Source organism: Poecilia formosa, unplaced genomic scaffold (genome assembly GCF_000485575.1).
Source record: "Poecilia formosa unplaced genomic scaffold, Poecilia_formosa-5.1.2 Scaffold440, whole genome shotgun sequence".
NCBI classification, from domain to species: Eukaryota; Metazoa; Chordata; class Actinopteri; order Cyprinodontiformes; family Poeciliidae; genus Poecilia; species Poecilia formosa.
Genome location: NW_006800379.1, coordinates 196986 through 217279, shown reverse-complemented (window position 1 = coordinate 217279; position 20294 = coordinate 196986). Strand labels below are relative to the sequence as shown.

The 20294-nt window shown below is 40.5% G+C and overlaps 1 protein-coding gene across 3 annotated transcripts in view; it reads left to right on the top strand.

Annotated features, from left to right (window-relative positions):
• The window catches only part of celsr3 (cadherin, EGF LAG seven-pass G-type receptor 3), a 101629-nt gene that overhangs the window by 26364 nt on the left and 54971 nt on the right, over nucleotides 1-20294 (top strand). For all 3 annotated transcript variants that reach the window (XM_016663734.1, XM_007577420.2, XM_016663733.1), the window contains exons 2-3: nucleotides 103-446; nucleotides 3256-3544. In XM_016663734.1, the coding sequence (XP_016519220.1) occupies nucleotides 103-446; nucleotides 3256-3544 (633 nt within the window). The remainder of the gene's footprint in view (nucleotides 1-102; nucleotides 447-3255; nucleotides 3545-20294) is intronic.

Genomic DNA, 20294 nt, shown 5'->3' with positions numbered 1-20294 from the left:
AATGTTTTAAAATATGCTTGTGAACAAAAAAAAAAACAAAAAAAAACAGATTTGGATTCACACCAACAATCTTCCCCTCTTGGCTCTTTCTTCACTTTTCAGACGGCGTCCACAGCATCTCAGCCCAGTGTGTCCTGCGTGTCCTCATCATCACAGAGGACATGCTGGGAAGCAGCGTCACCGTCCGCCTGCAGAACATGTCCCAGGAGCACTTCCTCTCCCCGCTGCTCGGAAACTTCCTGGAGGGTGTGTCCGCGGTTCTCTCTGTGCCCGTCGAGGACGTTTTCATCTTCAACATCCAGCCGGACTTGGACGCGACACCGGGACGCATCCTGAACGTCAGCTTCTCTGCCGCGTTGCCGGGCGGCCATTTCTTCCCCTCCGAGACGCTGGAGGAGCAGCTGTATTTGAACAGGCCCAGGCTGACGTCGCTGACGCAGATGGAGGTTTGTTTACATTAAGACACACGACACAGAGATGTTCATGCATAGCTAACAGGCTAGTAGCTGCTTCACTTAGTCCCGTGTCCTTATTTACTGAACAACAAATTTATATTTTTTATCTTGAACAATACTTAGTGTCTTACTTGAGCATGATTTTTTTTAAAAAAAAAGTATTTACAACAGAATAAAGCTTATCTCAAAAAGGAAAAGGTTGATAAAAGTTTATTACTAACCATATATTCTTTATCAATTTCGTAGTTAGTTTTAGATTCCCAAAAATACATTTAAAGGAGACAGTTAAGCCCTTTTGTAAATGTTGACTTTCTTTCTTTAGGTATTAGTGAAATGTCTTTGACTTTCAAAATAAATAGAACCTAATAAGCAGAAACTTTACCAATCAAAACAATACAAATGTGAAGCTCCACCTCAATAAAACAAAAAAAGAACCAAAAAGTTAAGAGATTTCAGTACCAGTAATTCAGTTCAAAATGTGAACCTCATAAACCTGCTACATGTAGAATTGCACAGTTATTTGTTTATTTCTGTTCATTATGATGATTATGGCTTGCAAAAATTCTGAATTTTACATTACCCCAATAAAAAAAAATATTTTCAATACAGAACTGCAAGGAAAACGGTTGATTTAACAGCTGCCCAACAGACAGCTATTGCCATTATCCACAAGGAGGAAACGAAGGTTGAATGGAGAGAAGGAAAGTACGGCACCACAGGGACACCTGTAGTCTTGAGAAGATTGTAAATAAAGCCACGTTCCTGTGGTGTTACTTGTATTAGGTCTCTCCTGAACCAGAGGCAACGTTGGAATCAATGTCAAGGGAGACAAAAGTACTGTTTTCAGGAGAAGGTGAAGCGTACATTTCATTTGGAAGTTAAGGGTCAAGAATCTGGAGGTGGATTTCAAGATGCACGTCAGCCAAGTTTCTCGTTCATCATGTCCAAAGTTAGCACAACTCTCTACCAGGAAGTTGTAGAGCTCTTAATGCTTTCATGTGCTGACACGCTTTAATGGAGATGATACTCATTTGTCGAGATGAACGTATGTTTGTTAAAGCACCTACCTCAAATAGTTCAGATTTCTCTTGACTTACCAAGGAATATCTGATATGAACTGACAGTAACACGAGCCAGATGCTAATCACACAGCAGCCATATGGCTTCACGCAAGAGTACACAAATATCACCACCATATGTCACCATGCATGAAATCCACATACCTGCACACAACACTGGGCATCAGTTATCTACACGTCTACACAGCCCTGAGCAATTCTGTGCACACAGAACCGAAAAAAACAAAACACAACAACTCAGATCTGAACATGTGAACGTGTGAAATCTGATGCGTTGTGAATTATGTATGGCTGCATGGGTATGAAAGAAGAACTTTGATTTTAAGAATTCAAGTTTAGTTTTTATTTAATTTACCAGATCTGATGGGGGAAAAAATGGGCGGTTTTTGGAAATTAATTGTTCTTACACAGTTTGGTGACAGACTACCGTACTTAAAGGTCTCCTCATATCGTTGAATTCCCGGTATAATATTTCTAATATGTACTGAAGGAATTTTATGGAGAGGCGCTAATGCCATCCATCTTAATCTAATACTTTTGTTTTTAGAAAAGAATAAAAAAAGAACAAATCACGTTTACAATTTAAAAGTGTACATCAAAAACAAATCATTTGGCAATTTAAAGTGCATAAGTGGAGATTCAGCTTCAAACCCAACATCAAAGAGTAAAGGCTCTCCAGGGAGAGCAAATCTGTCCGTAGAAACTGAAAATATTTGCACATGAAAGACAGGAAGTGATGACAGATTTGCTGAAAACAGGACAGAGGACACGATCAAAAGTGTCTCAGGATAGAGAGACATTTTGAGGAAATAAACAGGTTTTTCAAGGACAAAAAGAACCGAAACATTCAACATAAATGGCCAACATCAGGATAAAAATTCAAGTGGCGGTGAAAATTTCTCAATGACACGTGGCGCGTCATTTCATACAAACACAGTGACGATGAAGAACTGTAAACACTCATCCTCACCAACACAGGAGCAGGTATAGATGCAGCTGAGGATCCAGTAGAGTATGGATCATGCACCAAGCAGTTTTAGAGTAATCAAATTAATCACGAGATTTATTTTGACAGGATTAAATGGTTTTAATTGATAAACTTTTAGAAAACATTAGAAATACATGGAACATGGAACAATACATGGAAATACATGGAGTTGATGAGCCAGACTCTGAAATCCATCCATCCATCCATCCATCCATCCATCCATCCATCCATCCATCCATCCATCCATGCATCCATGCCTGGAGCAGAGAGTCACACATCATGTACAATGCTGCTTACAGAAAGTACTGAGCAGTGATTGAGGTTCTGGCTGAAGGTCTTGGTTTGTAATGGAACATGCTTTATTTTATTGATTCGGCTTCACACAAGGGAAGAGTTTTAATATTTCCATCACTGCTTTTTATGACTCATAGGAATATCCATTAAAAGAGCCATTAAAGTTTCCATCAAACTCTGCTCCCGCTTTTGCAAAGCTGGCTGAAGTCTGAGCTAGATGGAGGCCGGCCAGTTCTGGTTTAATTGTAAAGTTCAGATAACAACTGAAAAGCTGGAAGAGAGAACATGATGTGTGCAGAGGCCTGATCCCGGTGGCGGTGAATATCTACAGCGACGCAGCTAACAGAGGGATCTGACAAATTGGGATGAAAGCAACTTGCATACTAAGCAATGATGGTCTGTACCTTTCTCTTTCCTCTCTCCTCTTCCATTGTTCAAGGTTCTCCCATTCGATGACAACGTGTGTTTGCGAGAGCCCTGCCAGAACTACATGAAATGCATCTCAGTGCTGCACTTCAATAGCTCGGCGCCCTTCATCTCGTCGTCTTCCATCTTGTTCCGCCCGATCCATCCCATCGCCGGCTTGCGGTGCCGGTGCCCGGTGGGCTTCACGGGCGATTACTGCGAGACGGAGATCAACCTGTGCTACTCCAACCCCTGCCTGAACGGAGGAGTGTGTGCCCGCAGAGAAGGAGGCTACACCTGCATCTGCCGTGAAGACTACACCGGTGAGTGGGATGGAGAGAGTCATGGATGAGGGCAAAGAAAGAGATGCAGGCACAGCTTGATCTGTGGTATAGAAAACTCTGAAATGTGAGCGATTTCAGATTTCTCTTCTGGTATTGAACCTTTATAATATCCATGTGTTGGTTCTGACTGCTCCGGTTGGCATAACATGCTTTACTGCCTCCGATTTTCCATGCACTTCCCAACCTACACGGTTTATATTGACTGGTTGCTACAATGAAACATCGGACTCTATAAAGGATGTGTGAACTTGGCTATAAACTGGACCTTCATTGGGTTGCAGCAGCAGCAGTAGTGAAAATCAAGGCTCATTGCATATAAACATTGAAGGTCATTGTAACCAGAACCATTAGACTTTTGAACATACTAATTGGCACATTTGTGAGGGGATGATTAATAACTGGTCATATTTAGCATGTTTAGTTCCAGTGAACTTTTTGTTCAGACCATCGTGTGTATGAATGTCATAATATAATTTTGGCCTTTTAGTGATTCATTTTAATTATTTATTTATTGAGCGTGGCCTGATTTTCAACTACACCTAATCCCATAAACAATACAAACAGTCTTATTGTCCCTAGCACCATTTCAGCTGCATTTTTGACCAGTCTTCTTGTCAGAAGAGGTAGAGCTTCATTGAATAGGTTGGTGTCTCGGAACAAAGCAGACTTTTCAGGGAAAATATCTTCCAATTAAATTGCTAATTGGATTTATTGTTCTGTTGAAGCACAAAGTTCTGTTCACATTTTTTATCCAAACTGTATCGCTCAGATGAAAGGCATGATCAATATGGACTAAGAAAGCAGAAACTAAGAAGGAAGCCAAAGTTTAAATAATGAATATGTTAAAGCAGTGGTTCCCAAACTTTTTCTCCTGGGCCCCCCCAGTGGTTTCCAAACTATTGCTGTACCCCCACCCCTATGGCTTACAAATAGCTGTCTGGTTGAACGATGTGTGTGAGCGAAGGGAGTGGGGGGTGGATTCTTGGAGACTCCCTGTTATACTCTGCCCCGGCTCCAGACGAACAAGGGGGGAAATCAACTTTTTTGGGAGCAAAATGAATCGTAGCTGAAAATAGACAACACCAGTAGCCTACAGGCTACTTGTTAAGCTTAAGGTTCTGTATTGATATTAGCTAGTCATCTTTTAGCTAACATTACCTGCATCCAGCAGCTTTACTCAACTCAGTCGGTTAGTTTGGAGGGAAAAACTGTGAAAAGTTCTTTGCGTTTTGCTGGTTTGCTGCCGTGATTCTAACACAAACCTACGTAGCTCCGCCCAGCAGCAGCAGGTCTCCTTCACAGGTGGAAACCCAGTGCGAGCGTCGTAGCGCTCATGTTGCGTTTAAAGGCGGCTCGGAAAAACAGGTTACAACATGTTAACAACGGATTAAACAGTTTTAACTGCTGATAAAAGTGACAGAGGACACAAATATGGGAAGTGTGGAAGCCTCTACTGTATCAAATTGATATAGGAATAACAGAGAGTTGGCCATTCTAAGGTAAAAACCCAGTGCATACAGTGTTCATGTTTTGTTTGTTTTTTTCATCCAGAGGGCTTCCTGCGCCCCCCCTGCAATGGCACGGCGCCCCCCCTGTGGCCGCGCCCCACAGTTTGGGAAAACTCTGCTTTAAAGCTTAACATATTTGCAGAGAGTCAAACACTCAGCTCAACTGTGAAGCACGGGGGTGGCAGTAGCATTCTGAGGGTCTGTTTTGCACTCCAAGAATGTTAACAGGATCTTTTTCATGACAACAAAAACTTTGTTGCATCTTTGCAACGAGCTAAAGTACATTTAGCTCAAACATCATGTTGGTTGTTTGTGGGTGTTTCAGCACCATGTTTAGTTCTGTGTGAATGAAAAAAAAAAATTCACAATCAAACTTTTGCAATTCATTTTATAATTTCTTTCTTTAATTCTTTTAACTGTTTTTTTTTTTTAACCCAAAACCCAAGATGCATTTTTTATATATTCTTTTTCAATATGCTAACCCTGACATAAATGTTTGAAAACTTGAAGGCATTTGAATTATTACTTGATTTAATAAAAAAATAAAAAATAAAAAAACACATAGACATTAGAGGTAGAAACAAACCAATGTTTGCTTCCACATTATTGATGTAGAAGCTGAAGACGCGATGAAAATAAGGAGCAGCGAATGCATCCCTCTGTTTTTGTTTTACGTCTTTAAGTGTGCTCTGGTAAAGTAACGCAAACTGTCAGGGATTCTTTGTTCTTGTCCCACACTGACTTCCTTTTTGATCCACTCCGTTTTCTCTCTTTTGTCATGTTGAGCCGAACAACATGAAAACACACACACACACACACACACACACACACATATTCCTCCTCCCGAGCTACCTGTTACTTTGTCTGTAACACACAGGCATTCACATGCAGACACACACACACAGAGGCAGTTGCTATTTTTTAATTTGTCATCTTTTCGCCTGCTATAACCCAGACACAAAAGCTGCTGCATCTTTTCTCACCTTGCCCAATACACCAAACTCTTTTCAAGACATCATCCCTCTTCTCTGTCCCTTTATATTGCCTCAGCCATTGACTTGATATAAGAGAGTATGGAGGCTAGGTTGTGTGCGACTATATGTGAGTCTGGGGGATATTTTACATTTCTTTTTATTTCGAGTCAAAAGAGAGCTGGAAGAAGGATGCGGCACTTCTCTTTCATGAGCGAGACGGAGCGTTTTCCAGCCTCCCACCGAGACGGAGGGAGGGGATGAGATGAGATGAGCAGAGAGATAAGAAATGAGGAGAGCAGAAAGAGAAGTGTCGTGACAAAGTGAAAGAGAGATGAAGGAGCCCAGGATTATAGGATGGAGAGAAATCTGAGAAGTAGAGCTGACGGGAACATGAGTGAGAAGAAGTAATAAAATCTTTATTAGGGAGAAATAGGAAAGCGGTGGAGATCATTTCAGATAATCGGATTTAGGAGAGAAAAGTTATTTACCGGGAAAGAAATGCGGTAAAAAGTTTGGTCTGTGTGTGGGCGGATCTCACCAAAACATTACCAGAAAGGATGCAGATTTCCAGACCGGAGCTCCTCTGGACCGGTGATGTGAGATCAGTTAAAATAAGAAAATGAGACGGGCAGCGACTTAAAAACGAGGAATCATGAAGAGATGTGGGAATGTTTTAAAGTGGTAGATTTTATGACAGTGAATGAAAATAATTTGATGGAAGTTGGAGCTTGGAGCTGGGATTGACGAGAACGAGTTAATGCTCTGAAACCAAGCCAAATGCAACTAGCAATACAATTCACGTTTAGCAATTATGTCTATTCTTTGCATTGAAACACAACAACACAAAGGTCAAGTTTTTTTTCTCCCCACTGTAGTTTATTGGAGAAGGAAGTGACATGATGTTGAATTTATGGCATCACATGTCACTTCCTACTGTGAGTAAAAAACCTTTTAACTTTTTGATGTTTCCCAAATCCTAAACTATGATTTGTTAATTATTTTGAAAAAAGATTTAAGTCTAATAAATGAAGACAGAGGGGATAGAAATAATTGCAAAATAAAGTGATAAATATTAAAAAGGAGAAGAAAAATGTTTTTGCAATAACTTAACAAGAAAAATGGAGAAATAATGGAGTCGGCTTGAAAGGAGAGGGCGGAGTATGACAACGGTTTTAGTTGTGGATGGAGGGAGACGGATGAACTGAGTGAGAATAATAAAGAGGTGAAGCTTCCGGGGGAAATGGATGAAGAGAGGTGAGCGAGAACAAGGGAAATCAGCCCGGTCTGTTGTTGCTGAGCTCTTCCTGCGTAGGTGTCGGGAGTTGTAGCGTCTCCTCACCGCCCCGGGGCAAACTGAAGGAAAAAGAAAGAGGGATGACGAGGAATAGTCAGGGACGAATTGATTCTGCAACTCCTATAAATCTCCAGACATCTACTAACCTTGTTTGCTCTGTGTTTCTTTCGGTTTTCCGTCCGGCCCCGCCGTTACCCCTTCCCCCCCTTATCCTTTCTTTGTGGCTTTGATTCGGTTTTTCCCTGAAACTCTATGGATCACTCTCACAGGCAGGAGCTGAGCTTGCCCGGGGTTTTCATCAACACTTGGAAACCTTGGTTTTCCACAGAGGGAGTCGTATCTTTATTTTTATTTTTTCAGTCAGAAACAGAAGTCGGCATCAGATCTGAGTCAGGTTTGATGCGTGAACAACTGCGCTGGTGTCCCTTTGTAGCACACTAGCTCTGAAAAGAGATTAGTGTAGCGCAGGCTGCACCTAAACCTAACTTCAAAGAAAATCTAAAAAATTGTTTTCTCATCTTGTGGGAAAACAAGATGTGGTGGTGACGTTTCAAATTTGATGAGGACCCAAATGCAGAGACCAAGGGACTGGAAACAGCAGGGAACAAGTCTAAGGAACTGAGGAGATTAGAAATGTAGAATAATAATCAACTTTCACACAAAAATAACTCAGAAACACAAAATACAAAAGTCAGACAAAAAATAATCAGGGTGACAACAAAACACATTCAGCCTTAGCTTAGCCAGAATTTAACTCTTTAAAAGAGACATGTAGATGGTTTATTCTAATTTACTCTCTCAAATATCCCCAGTTGGATCCCCAGAGGTGAGCAAGGAATTAAATAATAAACCCACATTGTGGGAAAACTCACTTAATCATTAACAGTTTCTTCATCTGTTTGTGCCAAGCTTAAAGATGCCACCATTTCTTTGAAGGCAACAAAAACCCAAATGGGTATTAAAATATCGATTTCCAATGTGGGATTTCACATAACGCAAGGTTTTACTTTTCTGAGACACATGCCTTAAACTGTTCATCGGGGATTAGTAGAAACAGTACAGGATGAGTGATTTTTGATAGATTTTGACATTCTGTAACACGTCACATTTGATTTACAAATGGGTTAAACTGAGCCTTTAATGAGGATTCGGAGGCAAACGGTGAGAATGAGGATTGTCTTCAAACCTGCCAGTAGTGGCAAATCCGTTGCATTTCCTGTTTACGTTCCATCTGATTGGTTAAGGTTTAGTGTCCTCACTGATAAAATGACTAAATTCTGTGTTATGTGATTTACCAAAACAGTGGCAGTGCAGGCACCCTAAACTCATTCTACTTCAGCTCGTCTGAGCAACTCAACGTTTTCTGGCAGCGGCTTTGTTGGAGCATCAGCATCTTATGTAACATCACCGGAGTAACATATCTGCATGGAAACATGTTTTTGAAATAAATTTCATTTTGGTTTTAAATATAAAAAATAACAATAAAATTTGACAATGTCATGTTCTACGTTATGCCAAACTAGGTCAAAATGGGCTCAACTGAGTTTACAGAAAAGTCTGATGTTATAAGGAAACAGAAGAGAAATACACTCACTGACTGAAAAAAAAATCAGCTCTTAAGCGCCTGCAAATTTCTCGTGACCTGACATCTGCCTTCTTAAATAATTAATCTAAACTGGGAATGAAACAGCTGCTGTGGTGTTTTATATTAGTGAGTCCAAACCTCAGAGGATGTCTGCTGGCCAAAGAGCAAAACTGATCGAAAAGTTGGTTTCTAACCTTCCACTTAGTCGAATACATTCATGACCATCATCAGATACGCTTCCTGTACAATCAAAATGTGCTTGTCAAATGTAAAGGTATTAAACGTAAGGGCTATTGTTGATGTTGATACAGGTTTAGAGTTTGGTGTTGGAGCATAAGCTTGGTTTGAATTACAAAAATGTTAGATTCAGATAAATATGAAAGCTCTTTGTTGGGAGTCCAGATTGTATGTACAGTAACTCCCAAAAGTGGAGAATAAACTCCTTGTGATAAACTATGACTGAATAAAACCAAAGTTCTGGCTGCCATCAGGCAGACACATCGTCTGTTCAGGTTCTGCTCGGCGTATCTGCTCTGATATGCAAGATGTTTTCCAGCGCCCATAACTTCTTATAAGTACCGTGTAAGAGCAGCAGTGAAGGGAAGCAGCTGAAAATCTCAGTTTTATAAACTTGTAGCACGTAAACCTTGTAATAATTTGACTGTCAGCTTTTACATTTTTACACCTTGCTGTAAGCCCCAAAAAATCCACTTCAAGCTCATCCTACACAAGGGAAGCTAAAGTTCTGACGTAAAATTCAAAAAGCAGCTGCAATCAAACACCATCGTCAGATAACAATTGGTGGCTGCCGTTAATTATAGCGGGTAAATGTGTAGGAGGACCATTTGTTGAAAACTGTTTTGATTTCATTTATAATGGCGCTATCTGCTGAGATCAGCCAATATGTTTTACAAAAAAAGAAGCACAAAAAGCCCAAGCTTCACTAAAACAGAGTATATTTCCCTAATAACACCCACACTGGAGCTTTTTGTTTTCAATTTGGCATGAACTGCGTTATGTTCCTGTCCTTCAGCCCTGGAAGCCAACTTTACAATTGCTTCATATTCACCGGAGGCAAAAAAAAAAGTATTCTGAATAGAGAGGCTGGATGAGGAGAAATCCTCCCTCTTTACTCACACACATTTCCTGCATAGAGAATCTATAGTGACAGTAAAAGTGCTCACTCCATCACTTTCTGTGTTGCCAATAAGTAACATCGATTTGAGTTATATTTCCATTAGAAAGTGTTTTTTCTTGTTAACAACAACTGCTTCTTTTGAGTGTCAGCGTTGTGCTCTGGTGGTCCAGATGGCTCATAGCGCTTTTTTACTTTAGAGACGTGTTGTAAAAAGCTCGTTTTGGTGTTAGAGGAGTTATCTGGCTCCAAAATCTAATGATTTAAAAAAATGTATCTTGCTACTTTTCCATCCATCAATCTTTTCATAAACTGTTCTGTATGATGGGAAAATCCTTCTGGTGGCTTTTTAGGACAACTTTCTATATCTAATTGATTTATTGATTTTTGCCTTGAGTGATAGTTTTAGAGAACCTACTGACTCACTGTGCCAAAATCTTATCATACCTTGTGATATATGAGGTTACGGTAACTTATGAAAACACAGAAAACAAGAATATTTTGGTTTTTATTTATAACAGAAGTAGCTTTTACCTAAAATAAAAATGCATACTCTGCATCTCTGACATAGCAGCGCACCATTTATTAGCTCTGAAAGTAGTTGGTGGCTTCAGGAAGTTCCCAGCAGACAGTGAACCTTACAGGTGGAGATAAAAGCCGACAGAAAGGGCAGATATGTGATTACACTCGCTGTAACACAGGGGGCAACGCCTCGCAGAGCTGAACGATACAAAGAAAAAATTCATGAGATGCAAGGGAGACGCAAGTCAGGAAGACGGAAGCGAGGATCCGCACTAAATTAGTTTGTGAAAGGATAAACTGGTGAACGGCGAGAAGAGAGGACAGACAGAAATTAAATCTGTTGGTTCTGCAGAAGCAATTTGTATTTTTACACCAGGGGAGGTAGAAGCACAACATAGGAGTTAGTAGCACAGAACAAGCTGGAGAAGAAATGCGGTAGGCAGAGATCAGATTAGTTTTGGGTGTGATAAAGTAGACATGCATGTTAGACTGAGAAATCTAATCCTGCCGATAGGGAGAGGAGACGGATCCCACACAGAGAGCCGGATGAAGCTCGAGAAGAAAAATGCTCGAAATAAGCAAATGCTGCTTTTTATCACGAAAATGGACCGGGTTTAAAAGTCAAGACAGGAAGCGACGTGGGAAGAGGAGACAGTTGGGAAGAGGAGGATTTATAAATGGAGAAGACAAAAAGGGTAGACTGTGATCTTTACTCAGACTGGACGAAATGACAAGAGACAGGAAATCAAAGATGGACACAGAATACATTTTGTTTTATAGTTTCTTTAAAATAACACGTCACAAAAGTTAACATGGCGTATAAGGAGTACCTGTTTGGAAAAAAAGTATCAGCTTTGATTTACACTTTTGTCAATTCTAAGATGGCCATCTAATAAATAAATAAATAAAAAAAACTATATCTTTATTGGCATTACAGCAACTAGTCAACAATTACAAAAAAAAAATGATAAAGTATGAGTAGACACAAAAATATGGAAGGATAGTGCACAGATTTTGGAAACGTCTAATATTTTGCATCATGTATTTCTGAAATTATGTTTGGATGAGATGTGAATGTAAAGTAGCCAGAGGCAGGAATGAGTGCAAACACAGAGCCAGGTGTAAAGGTTATAGAGCTAATTATGCAGCACACTGAAAACTCTCTTAGGACTGCAAAAAAAAAATAAAAATCTATGTTTTACATCAATTATTTTGATGAGGCAAGAATTTCCTAGTTTCTTCTTAAGAAACGTATTTTCATGTTCAATTTATTCTTTTTCTTTTGTCCTTTTTATTCTGTGAATTTGAGCAAAAGGTTGTAAAAGTCTAAAGAAAATCATTTGAGAAACAATAACTAGTTATTTAAATTCTGCAGTGGTCTAAACACTAGAATAGCTGATCCTTGTTTATTAGAGAGTATTTGTGCTGTTTTTCAGTGTTCAAATACCCTATTAAAGACTTGCAGGGCACAACAGTCTGACTTTTTTTAAGTTAAGAGTGAGGAGAGAAAGTAAAACAAATGCAAACTCAATTAGTTGTAAATCGAGTCTGACAGCTGGGAGAAAATGCAATGAAAGTGACGCCGAAAGAAATCGCTGCTGAGATAAAATGCGTAGGACTCTGAGGAAATGACTGATGCTTCAAGAATCGGAGTTAAGATTACAGGTTGAAGAAAAAAAATTTTTGAAGAAAAGCAGCTTGAATAAAATGTTTAAAGTGGGAGATGAGTTAGAAATAGAAACAAACAGCTTGAGACGACGGCTGGAGAGGAAGATGAGGGCAGCAGGTTGTTGGTCAAGATAAAAACCGTTCAAAGACAGGAGAGCCAGGGACCAAAAGAGATAATGGTATAGAATGGATTCAGCGAGTGACATTCATTATAGAGGTCATTAACCGAGTGACTGATTGTGTCTCTCGTGCGTTGAGACCCGGCAGCAGAGAATTAAGTGAGTGCCATCAGTTCTCAAAGCGATCCGTTTTTCAAGTAGTTGGAGGAAACAGGGGCGTCTAAATACACAATAGGCACTATTTAAAATATGCATGTTGAATGGAAAAAATAAAATCTTACTGCAGTGGGCATAATTTGCTGAACTAAGTGGGATAAATGAATAAAAGAGTTTGGTGAGGACAGGAAAAGGAGGCAGGGTTTGTTTTAGGAAGATAACACCGAGAGCTGTGAGGTGCAGGTTCAGGCTCCTCCAGGGCATTTCTGGTTTCTTTTAAAAGTGAAAAATTCAGATCAAAACTTTATCGAGTCTGTGAAAATTCACATAACCTTGCCATTCCTGTACCAATAAAGTAGAAAGTAAGTTATCTTCAATGTTCCTGTTTTCCAAAGGATGAAGAATAGACTTTAAAAAAAGAAAATAAAAATCTTGTTATACTTTGGTGCTAAACACCTGTATAAATTAATGTTATGTAAAAATAATAATAATAATAAAAAACATAATTTCCTTGTATTACAATATAAAAAGGACAAATATGTACAGCACAGTCTATCTTTCACCTTTCACATTTTTTTGTCATGGCACATCCAAAAACGGACAAAGTATTTCTTTGGACTTTTAAGTGATAAATCTTCACAAAGTAGTGCAAAAATGCAGATTAAGAGGAAAATTACGTAAACTTTTAGCATTTTTTTTCTACTGGTACCTCTTAATAAAGTTACTAACCCAAGTCACAACATGAGAACCATGTTGATCTGCAAAGAATATTTTGTGGGCTTTAAATGTTATACATTCATGTTCCAGTTATGAACTCCCATTGCTTTTACTGACACGCCACAGAAAAGACGCCTAGAGACACGACAATGAAGAAAGAGAAGAAGAATCGCAAAATATGAATGTCATATTTAAACAATAACATACCAGTTGCTTGTTTTTCTAACATTTCCCAGCCCTGCTTTTTTTTTTTTTTTTTTTTGACAGACGAGCATCGAGGAAACCATCGTTTGCAGGTTTCCACAATAAGCCGAGTCGGCAAACATGTGCAAGAAGGTTCGGTGATCAAACTCGTTGTCCTGCATGCAGGCTCTGTTCAGTTTCTGAATGTGCAAAGCTTGTTTGAGACACACCAGAAAATACCTGTTGCTGTAATTGAAATAAAACGAATTTCTACAAAGTGCTGATGAAGCGGGACAGAGATTTTTTTTTGCACGACCCGTGACCCTTACCTTTCACCTTACAGATTTGCTCTCTGTGTTCTTCGATCACATAAAATACCTTGAAATGCCTGCTTGTGGCAAAAATGTGGACAGGTTGTGGGCGCATGGTTATTTTTGCAAGGTGTTGTACCAGATGATGCTTTTACCGAAATTGATTTTGAACGATAATGTTAACTTAACCCAGACCACATGCTTCTTCCCCTGTGCTTTTGTTTCTTCAAGTCTGACGAGTCGTTCTCAAGAAGACCTTCAGATTTTACAAAAAAAAAGCCCCGAGATTTGAAAGGAATAAACTGGCACCGCACAAAGACCCGCCGCAGTGGTGAGATCACTGCCACACTAATAAATAATAAAGTACACTGCCAGGCTGTTTGACAGCAGCTTTCCTCTGGATGACACATCCCTGAGATGATCAGTCTGCAGGCTGTCGGCTGGCCAGTGTCGTTTCATGACATCATCTCTATTTATGCCTCTCGGCTCTGATTCCCGTCGAAAGGGCGCAGCAGACTGTGTTTATGGTTATTGATTTTATACATCAAAGTCACAGCCTCTTCAAACGGCGCCTGTGTTTTACTTCTAGCCGAAACATTTGTTCCAGTTTTGTACGGCGTACGTTTTTTGTTTTTTTTTTGCAAGTTTTTTCCGCTTGCTCGCGGCGCATCGGTTGAGAAGGTTTTGTCCCACCCTGAAAAATGTGAATCTTTGCATAACTTAAAACTTTGTTTTAAATGAGTAGCTAAAACACTACATGTGGTCTAAGCTTCGTAAAGACCCACAAGTAAGGAAGAGCAAGTGCATTAGGAAGGAGTAGGGGGAAGCAAGTGGGAGCGTGCTGGCCTCTGGGGACGCACCATGTGTTGGGCTGGAGGAAGAAGAGGAGGAGGAGGAGGAAGAGGGCGATGGGGCGGAGCGAAGCAAGATGCCGGGGGGGTGGTTGAAGAATACCCGCTTTGATGAATAAAACATCTGCGTGAATGAAGGGGCGGTGTGAATGCATTAAGGCAGGCGCAGAGGAAGAAAAGGGAAAAAAAGAAAGGGTGAGATTTGGAGAGAGACGGAGAGAAAGAGAAAGAGAGAGCAGGAACGGAGGGAATTGTAGAAAGACGTAAGCAAGGAAGAAACATGAGGATGCAGGGAGGGAACACGAGAACATAACAGTAGATTAATGAAGTAATAAATCCAAACTGGGAGCAGAAAACTAATCTGAGGTCTTGATATGTTTCTTGAATTCTGGACAAGGTGTGAGAATCGCACAAGCTGGATTGTGCAGTGAAAACGTAGACGGGATACATGGAAATATTAACTCCAGGCATGAGCTGGAATGAGATTCTCATGCTGAACACATTGATGTAGCTGGTTAGTTTGAGGCTACCTGCAAAGGTAGCTAGCCTGCACTCAGCTGCTTCGCACTCTTAATTTATTAACCGTTGTTTAAATCAGGGTAACTGCTGGTAATTTAGCTTTGGTGAAACTGTTTATGTTTTTATATATGTATTTTTTTTGTATGTAGAAAAGCGTTTTGGTTCCAGTAAAGGATTTGGGAGTCAAAAGCACGAAAAAGCTTTGATTATGGTTCTAAAAAACATTTTTATTATAGAAGAGCATTACTCACTGGTTCACAAACAACACCAATCACTCCAGCAGACTTTAAACCATAACATTAAAAAAATAAATAAATAAACCATAACTTCTTAAAATCTTGCTATACTTTGGTGCTAAACATCTGTGTAAATTAATATCATGTTAAAAAAACAAAACAATTTCCTTGTATCACTATAAAAATATGCTTTGTGTACTCTGTGTCAGCTTAAAACAAAAATGTATTCATTTTACCACAAAAACAATATGACACATTGACAGGTTTAACAATGAGCTGTGCTCCTTTAGCTTGCACATCACAACTGCTTGTGTTTTTCACAGCTTGAATATTTTTTTCCAAACAGCCACATTGATCTGCTTGAAAGCGAGGAAAGACGATAGTAGCTGTCTTTTTCAGCCAGCTGACCAGCAGTGTCCAATAACAGCCTGTGGACGGGGGAGTGCTGTATCACTCTTTGTTCCCATAGCAAACAGTCAAAAGAGTCGCATCAAATGATTTAAAACCATCAAAACGATCTGAGGCCTTTTCCATAAACCTGCTCACATCCGGTATAATGTAGCGTTTATCTATATCTAAACACACACACGCGCGCACGCACGCACGCACACACACGCACACGCACGCACACACACACATTAGTCTTCTCTCTTCTTCTTTGTGCTGCTGAACATTTTAAGCGACCCAATTACAGTCAGTGGAGCTGTCAAACTGCTTTATGTTTGTTAAAACCTGGGACTGCCAAAGCAGTTATTAGTGGCAGTGAAGTGGAGTAAAAAGTTTAATGATCCCACCTGACATGTTGCTGTAATTTTCCCCGTTTGCCTTCAGTAGGGCTTGTCTGCGTGTCGCGTCTCACTCTATATGCTCTTCTTTGTTCGGCTGCATGTTTCTATTAAATGCCACCTCGCCTGTGTGGCTGTGTGGGCGTGCTCGCTTCCATTATGGTATGCTCATTAAAAACCATCTGTGCATGCAGCTTATGTGTGCTTTTTTTTTTTGTTGCATGAATTTCTAAGTGCTTTCTTGCAATAGGACTCCCACTGTTTAGTAATCGCTTGACCTTTGTGTCCATCTGCATGAGGAACCGCACAGCATTTCCCTACTCTAACGTTGTGTGTGTCGCGCTGCTGATGATCAGTGGGAGCCTCGACGGAGTTCACGCCTTTACGAGACAAGAAATAAACCCATCTTTGATTCAGTCTGAGAAACTGTGTCTGCTGGTTTTCTAACTATAATTACAAGGTATACATTCCTCTGGATGCGGATTTTTGTTCTCTTTTTGATGTTGTGCATCTGCATGCACATATGTTTTATTTTTTGCCTTTTTGACTGTCTTCCTTTAGCCAATTTATTTTCTGTCTGTCAACTTGAGCTCAACTCTGTGTGCATAATAAACAGTGTATGTCTGCGCGCGTGTGTGTGTGTGTGTGTGTGTGTGTGGATGCGTTTGCAGTTGTCTGTGTTAAGGTCTCACCTCACGCATAATTCATGAGTATTAATGCGTATTTATTTATTTTAATATTAATGAGAGGGTCTCTACGGATGAGTGGTTGCTGCAAACAAAGGCAGGAATATGGAGTGGTGGTTCTCCCAGTCTATTTACTTATTTTTTATTTTCTCCAATATCATTGCTTCCCTGTTGTGTGCACTCACAGGCGAGTGTAGAGTTAACCTGCGATGACCGACGGTACGAGGGAAGGCAAAACACGGCCTGACAGATGTGATCATTCTGAATCGTCGCCGGGTCGTTGTAAGCTGAGCTGAGATTGTGTCTGAGTGTCTCTCTGTATGGGTGAGAGCGTTCGCATCCCCCCTGGGGGTGGAGGTTGACGCAGCCGCGGTGTGAAAGAGAGAGTGCTTGTCAGCCAAATTCGGGAAGATGCGGGCCCATGGCAAATTAAGTGAGGCGGAGAAACGGGGTGATTAAAAGCAGAGTGGACAAACTGCGAGAGAGTGATATGTGGAAGAAAACGTGGCTCGGATAAAACGGCGATAGCCTTCGAGAAACAGAGACCACTTATTAATTGATGAGATCAGATGGGTGCTAACAAATGCAGCGGGTTTATTATATTGTTTTTACAAGGATTTGATGCTTTATACTGCCAAATATTCACACCCTGATAAAGTTTTTCACATTTCTCTGTCTCTCTATTTCTCTCTGTCTGTCTCTCTCTCGACACTCTTTCAAAAAAAGGCGAGGTTTGTGAACGCACCGCTAACAGTTGGCCCGTCAATAGTCTGGATTTCTTGAAAAGTGAAATGGTTGTGAAGACATTTGCGAGGAGAAATCATGGTTCAAATCAACAGGAAATGATCAAGAGTCCAGAGAATACTTGCTGACTGCTGAGATCAGATCGGAGAGAAATGCCACAAAGCAGCTGAATGTACTTGTAAAAGCTCCAAAAGCTTTAGAAATAACAGCGTGCCATTCGATTTGTCCTGTGTCAGACAGACTCCGTATCAACATGCGAATCAGACATGACTTTGTGAGCTCTTCCAGCCTTCCTCTCGGTGTGTTTCTTTGACTCGCCCTGCAGAATCTTTATGCGTTTCCCTGAATGTGTGTTTTTCCACTGCATGTGGGATGGCGGTCTGGAAGTGGCCGTGTCTTGCGTGTGTCGTGTCAAATTTACATCTAATTGATCACGGGGAAAGGTGAGGACTTTTATTGACTCACAGCTGCAGTGCTGTGTGTGTGTGTGTGTGTGTGTGTGTGTGTGTGTGTGTGTGTCCCTGTAAAGATGTGAGGTCGCTGCCAGCGGCTTCTCTGGCATCTAAAAGCAGCAAAAACAAAGTGCCAGCAGAGACAGTTACATGATCAAACCCGACAGCCTGGAGGGCAGGGGCAATGATCCATGTATGTGTTGATGTGTGTGTGTGTGTGTGTGTGTATGAGGTAGAAAGAGAGGGAAATAAAGTGTTTATGTCCATTTTGGATATAAAATATATCTGCATTGTGTTAATTATTGATGTGTTAGCAATTTGGTTTCGTTTTGTCTGGTATCTCACTGTCTGTGTGTATTTTGGGCCCGTCAGCAGGTTCTAAAGTGGGTCCTCAAGGAGCCATCTGTCTTTAGGCTACTTTCAAACCCGTCTGCTCTGCCGATGCGAGGGGGCAGTGTGTGTGGGTGTTCTTTGTGTGCAGCTGCTAAATGTCAGACAGTGTGTGTGTCCAAATGCGCTCAAGGAAAGGTGAAAAGAGAAAGTCAATGTGCTTCCCTATGTATCTATTTCTGCAGTGCTTCTGTTTGTCTGCATGTGTGTGTGTGGGACCAAGAGGGGTTCAAACTTACTAAAGCACCCCAGACTAGCACTTTCTTGACTCGCAGCCAAATTTGTGTTTATTCCCGTCTGCAAATTTGTTCATGCTGTTTGTTTTTGTTTTGCCACCCAGTTCCAAAGAAACAGAACTGAGTCAACAGGAAAATGTTTCTTTCTCTTTTTATCCTGCAGAGACGCAGCTTCAGTTTCAAACAGCCTCAGAATATCTAATGGCTTTAAGGAGGAAACTTTCAAATGTAATTTTGATTTCTTTTACAAGGAATGGAAAATATTAGCCTGATGCAACCGCGGCTAGAAATTAGCATAGCTTCATCCATTCTCTAATCAAGGAGGAATGGAAATTTTTTTAGCAGTCTGATAAACCACTGCCATATGTGTTAAATAATTATAAAAACTCCCATATTGGAAAACCTCCTTTAACTCATCAGAAGGTTTTCAAGAACCACGCAGTATTTGATGATCCACAGAGCAGCAGAGAGACTGATTAGCTGATTGCATATCTGAATTTCTATGGTTTCAAAACCAAAAGACATGATCAATTTCCCGGGTCTTTAGAAGCTTATGAACCGCATAATATTCAACATCCACGCCCATGTGGCCAGAGTAACGTGTTCAATAACAGGATCTCATGGCATAGTCATGTAATTTGGGGATCATCCTTGCTTTTTGCAGATGATGTCGATCTCTTGGCGCCGTCGAGCCGTGACCTTCGTCTCGCAGTGGAGCGGCGCACAGAGTGAGAGTCAGCTTTGTTAGGTCTGAGCCAATGGTCCTCAACCTGCTCTTGTTGGGTTGGGGGGTCGGTCTCTACGTCAGGCGGAGGGCTTCATGTGTCTTTGTGTGTTTTTTCAAGTGGGTGGTTTTGGAGAAGGATGGACAGGTTGGTGCAACGTTTGCAGTATTGCAGGCACTGAGAAGGTCTGTCTTGTTGAAAACATCAAACTCCAGATTTTCTGGTCTGTCTTCACTCTGACTGACCTTTTATCTTTTCTGAGTCACGACCGAAGAAAAGGGATCATGAATACAGCAGAAGAGGTATGTCCATCATCTGTGCAGAGCTGCTGTTCCACATTGAAAGAAGCGAGTTGAGATAGTTTGGGCAAAATCTGGTCAGGTTGAATTGATGATGCTAGTCATGTTTCCCCATAAGACATTGTGACTGGATACATCCTTCACCAAATTTTTCTGTCACCCTTCTGTTTGATAACAGGAACACATATTAACCAAGTGGGCTCTTCTTTTCTCCAATTAGTGCTTCCTCCACATGGCAAAACCAGCAGGTGAACTCTTGTAAATAGCTTTACCTTCATTTTCCCCAATTAGTAAAATAAATGTTAACTGTTTGGTGTGGAGAAAAAAACCAACCTGGTTTATCACTGCTTGAATTAAGAACTTTTTAAAAAGCCTGTGTTTCCTCTCCTTACCATAAACCCTCAGTGCCTTTCGTTAAGGATTTCTACATGACTGGTCAGAACTGGTTTTTGAAGAGACAAGCCCTGACTTTACTTTACTGTGTTTTTTGTTCATGTCTTTCAAAATGAAACATATTAAAGTTTCTTTGCACAAAATTAAAAAAGAAATGGTTGAAATAAATCATTAGGAGCCCATAATAAATCCATTAACTATTCCCCTGAAGAGTGTGACTAAACTTCTGAAAGGTAGTATA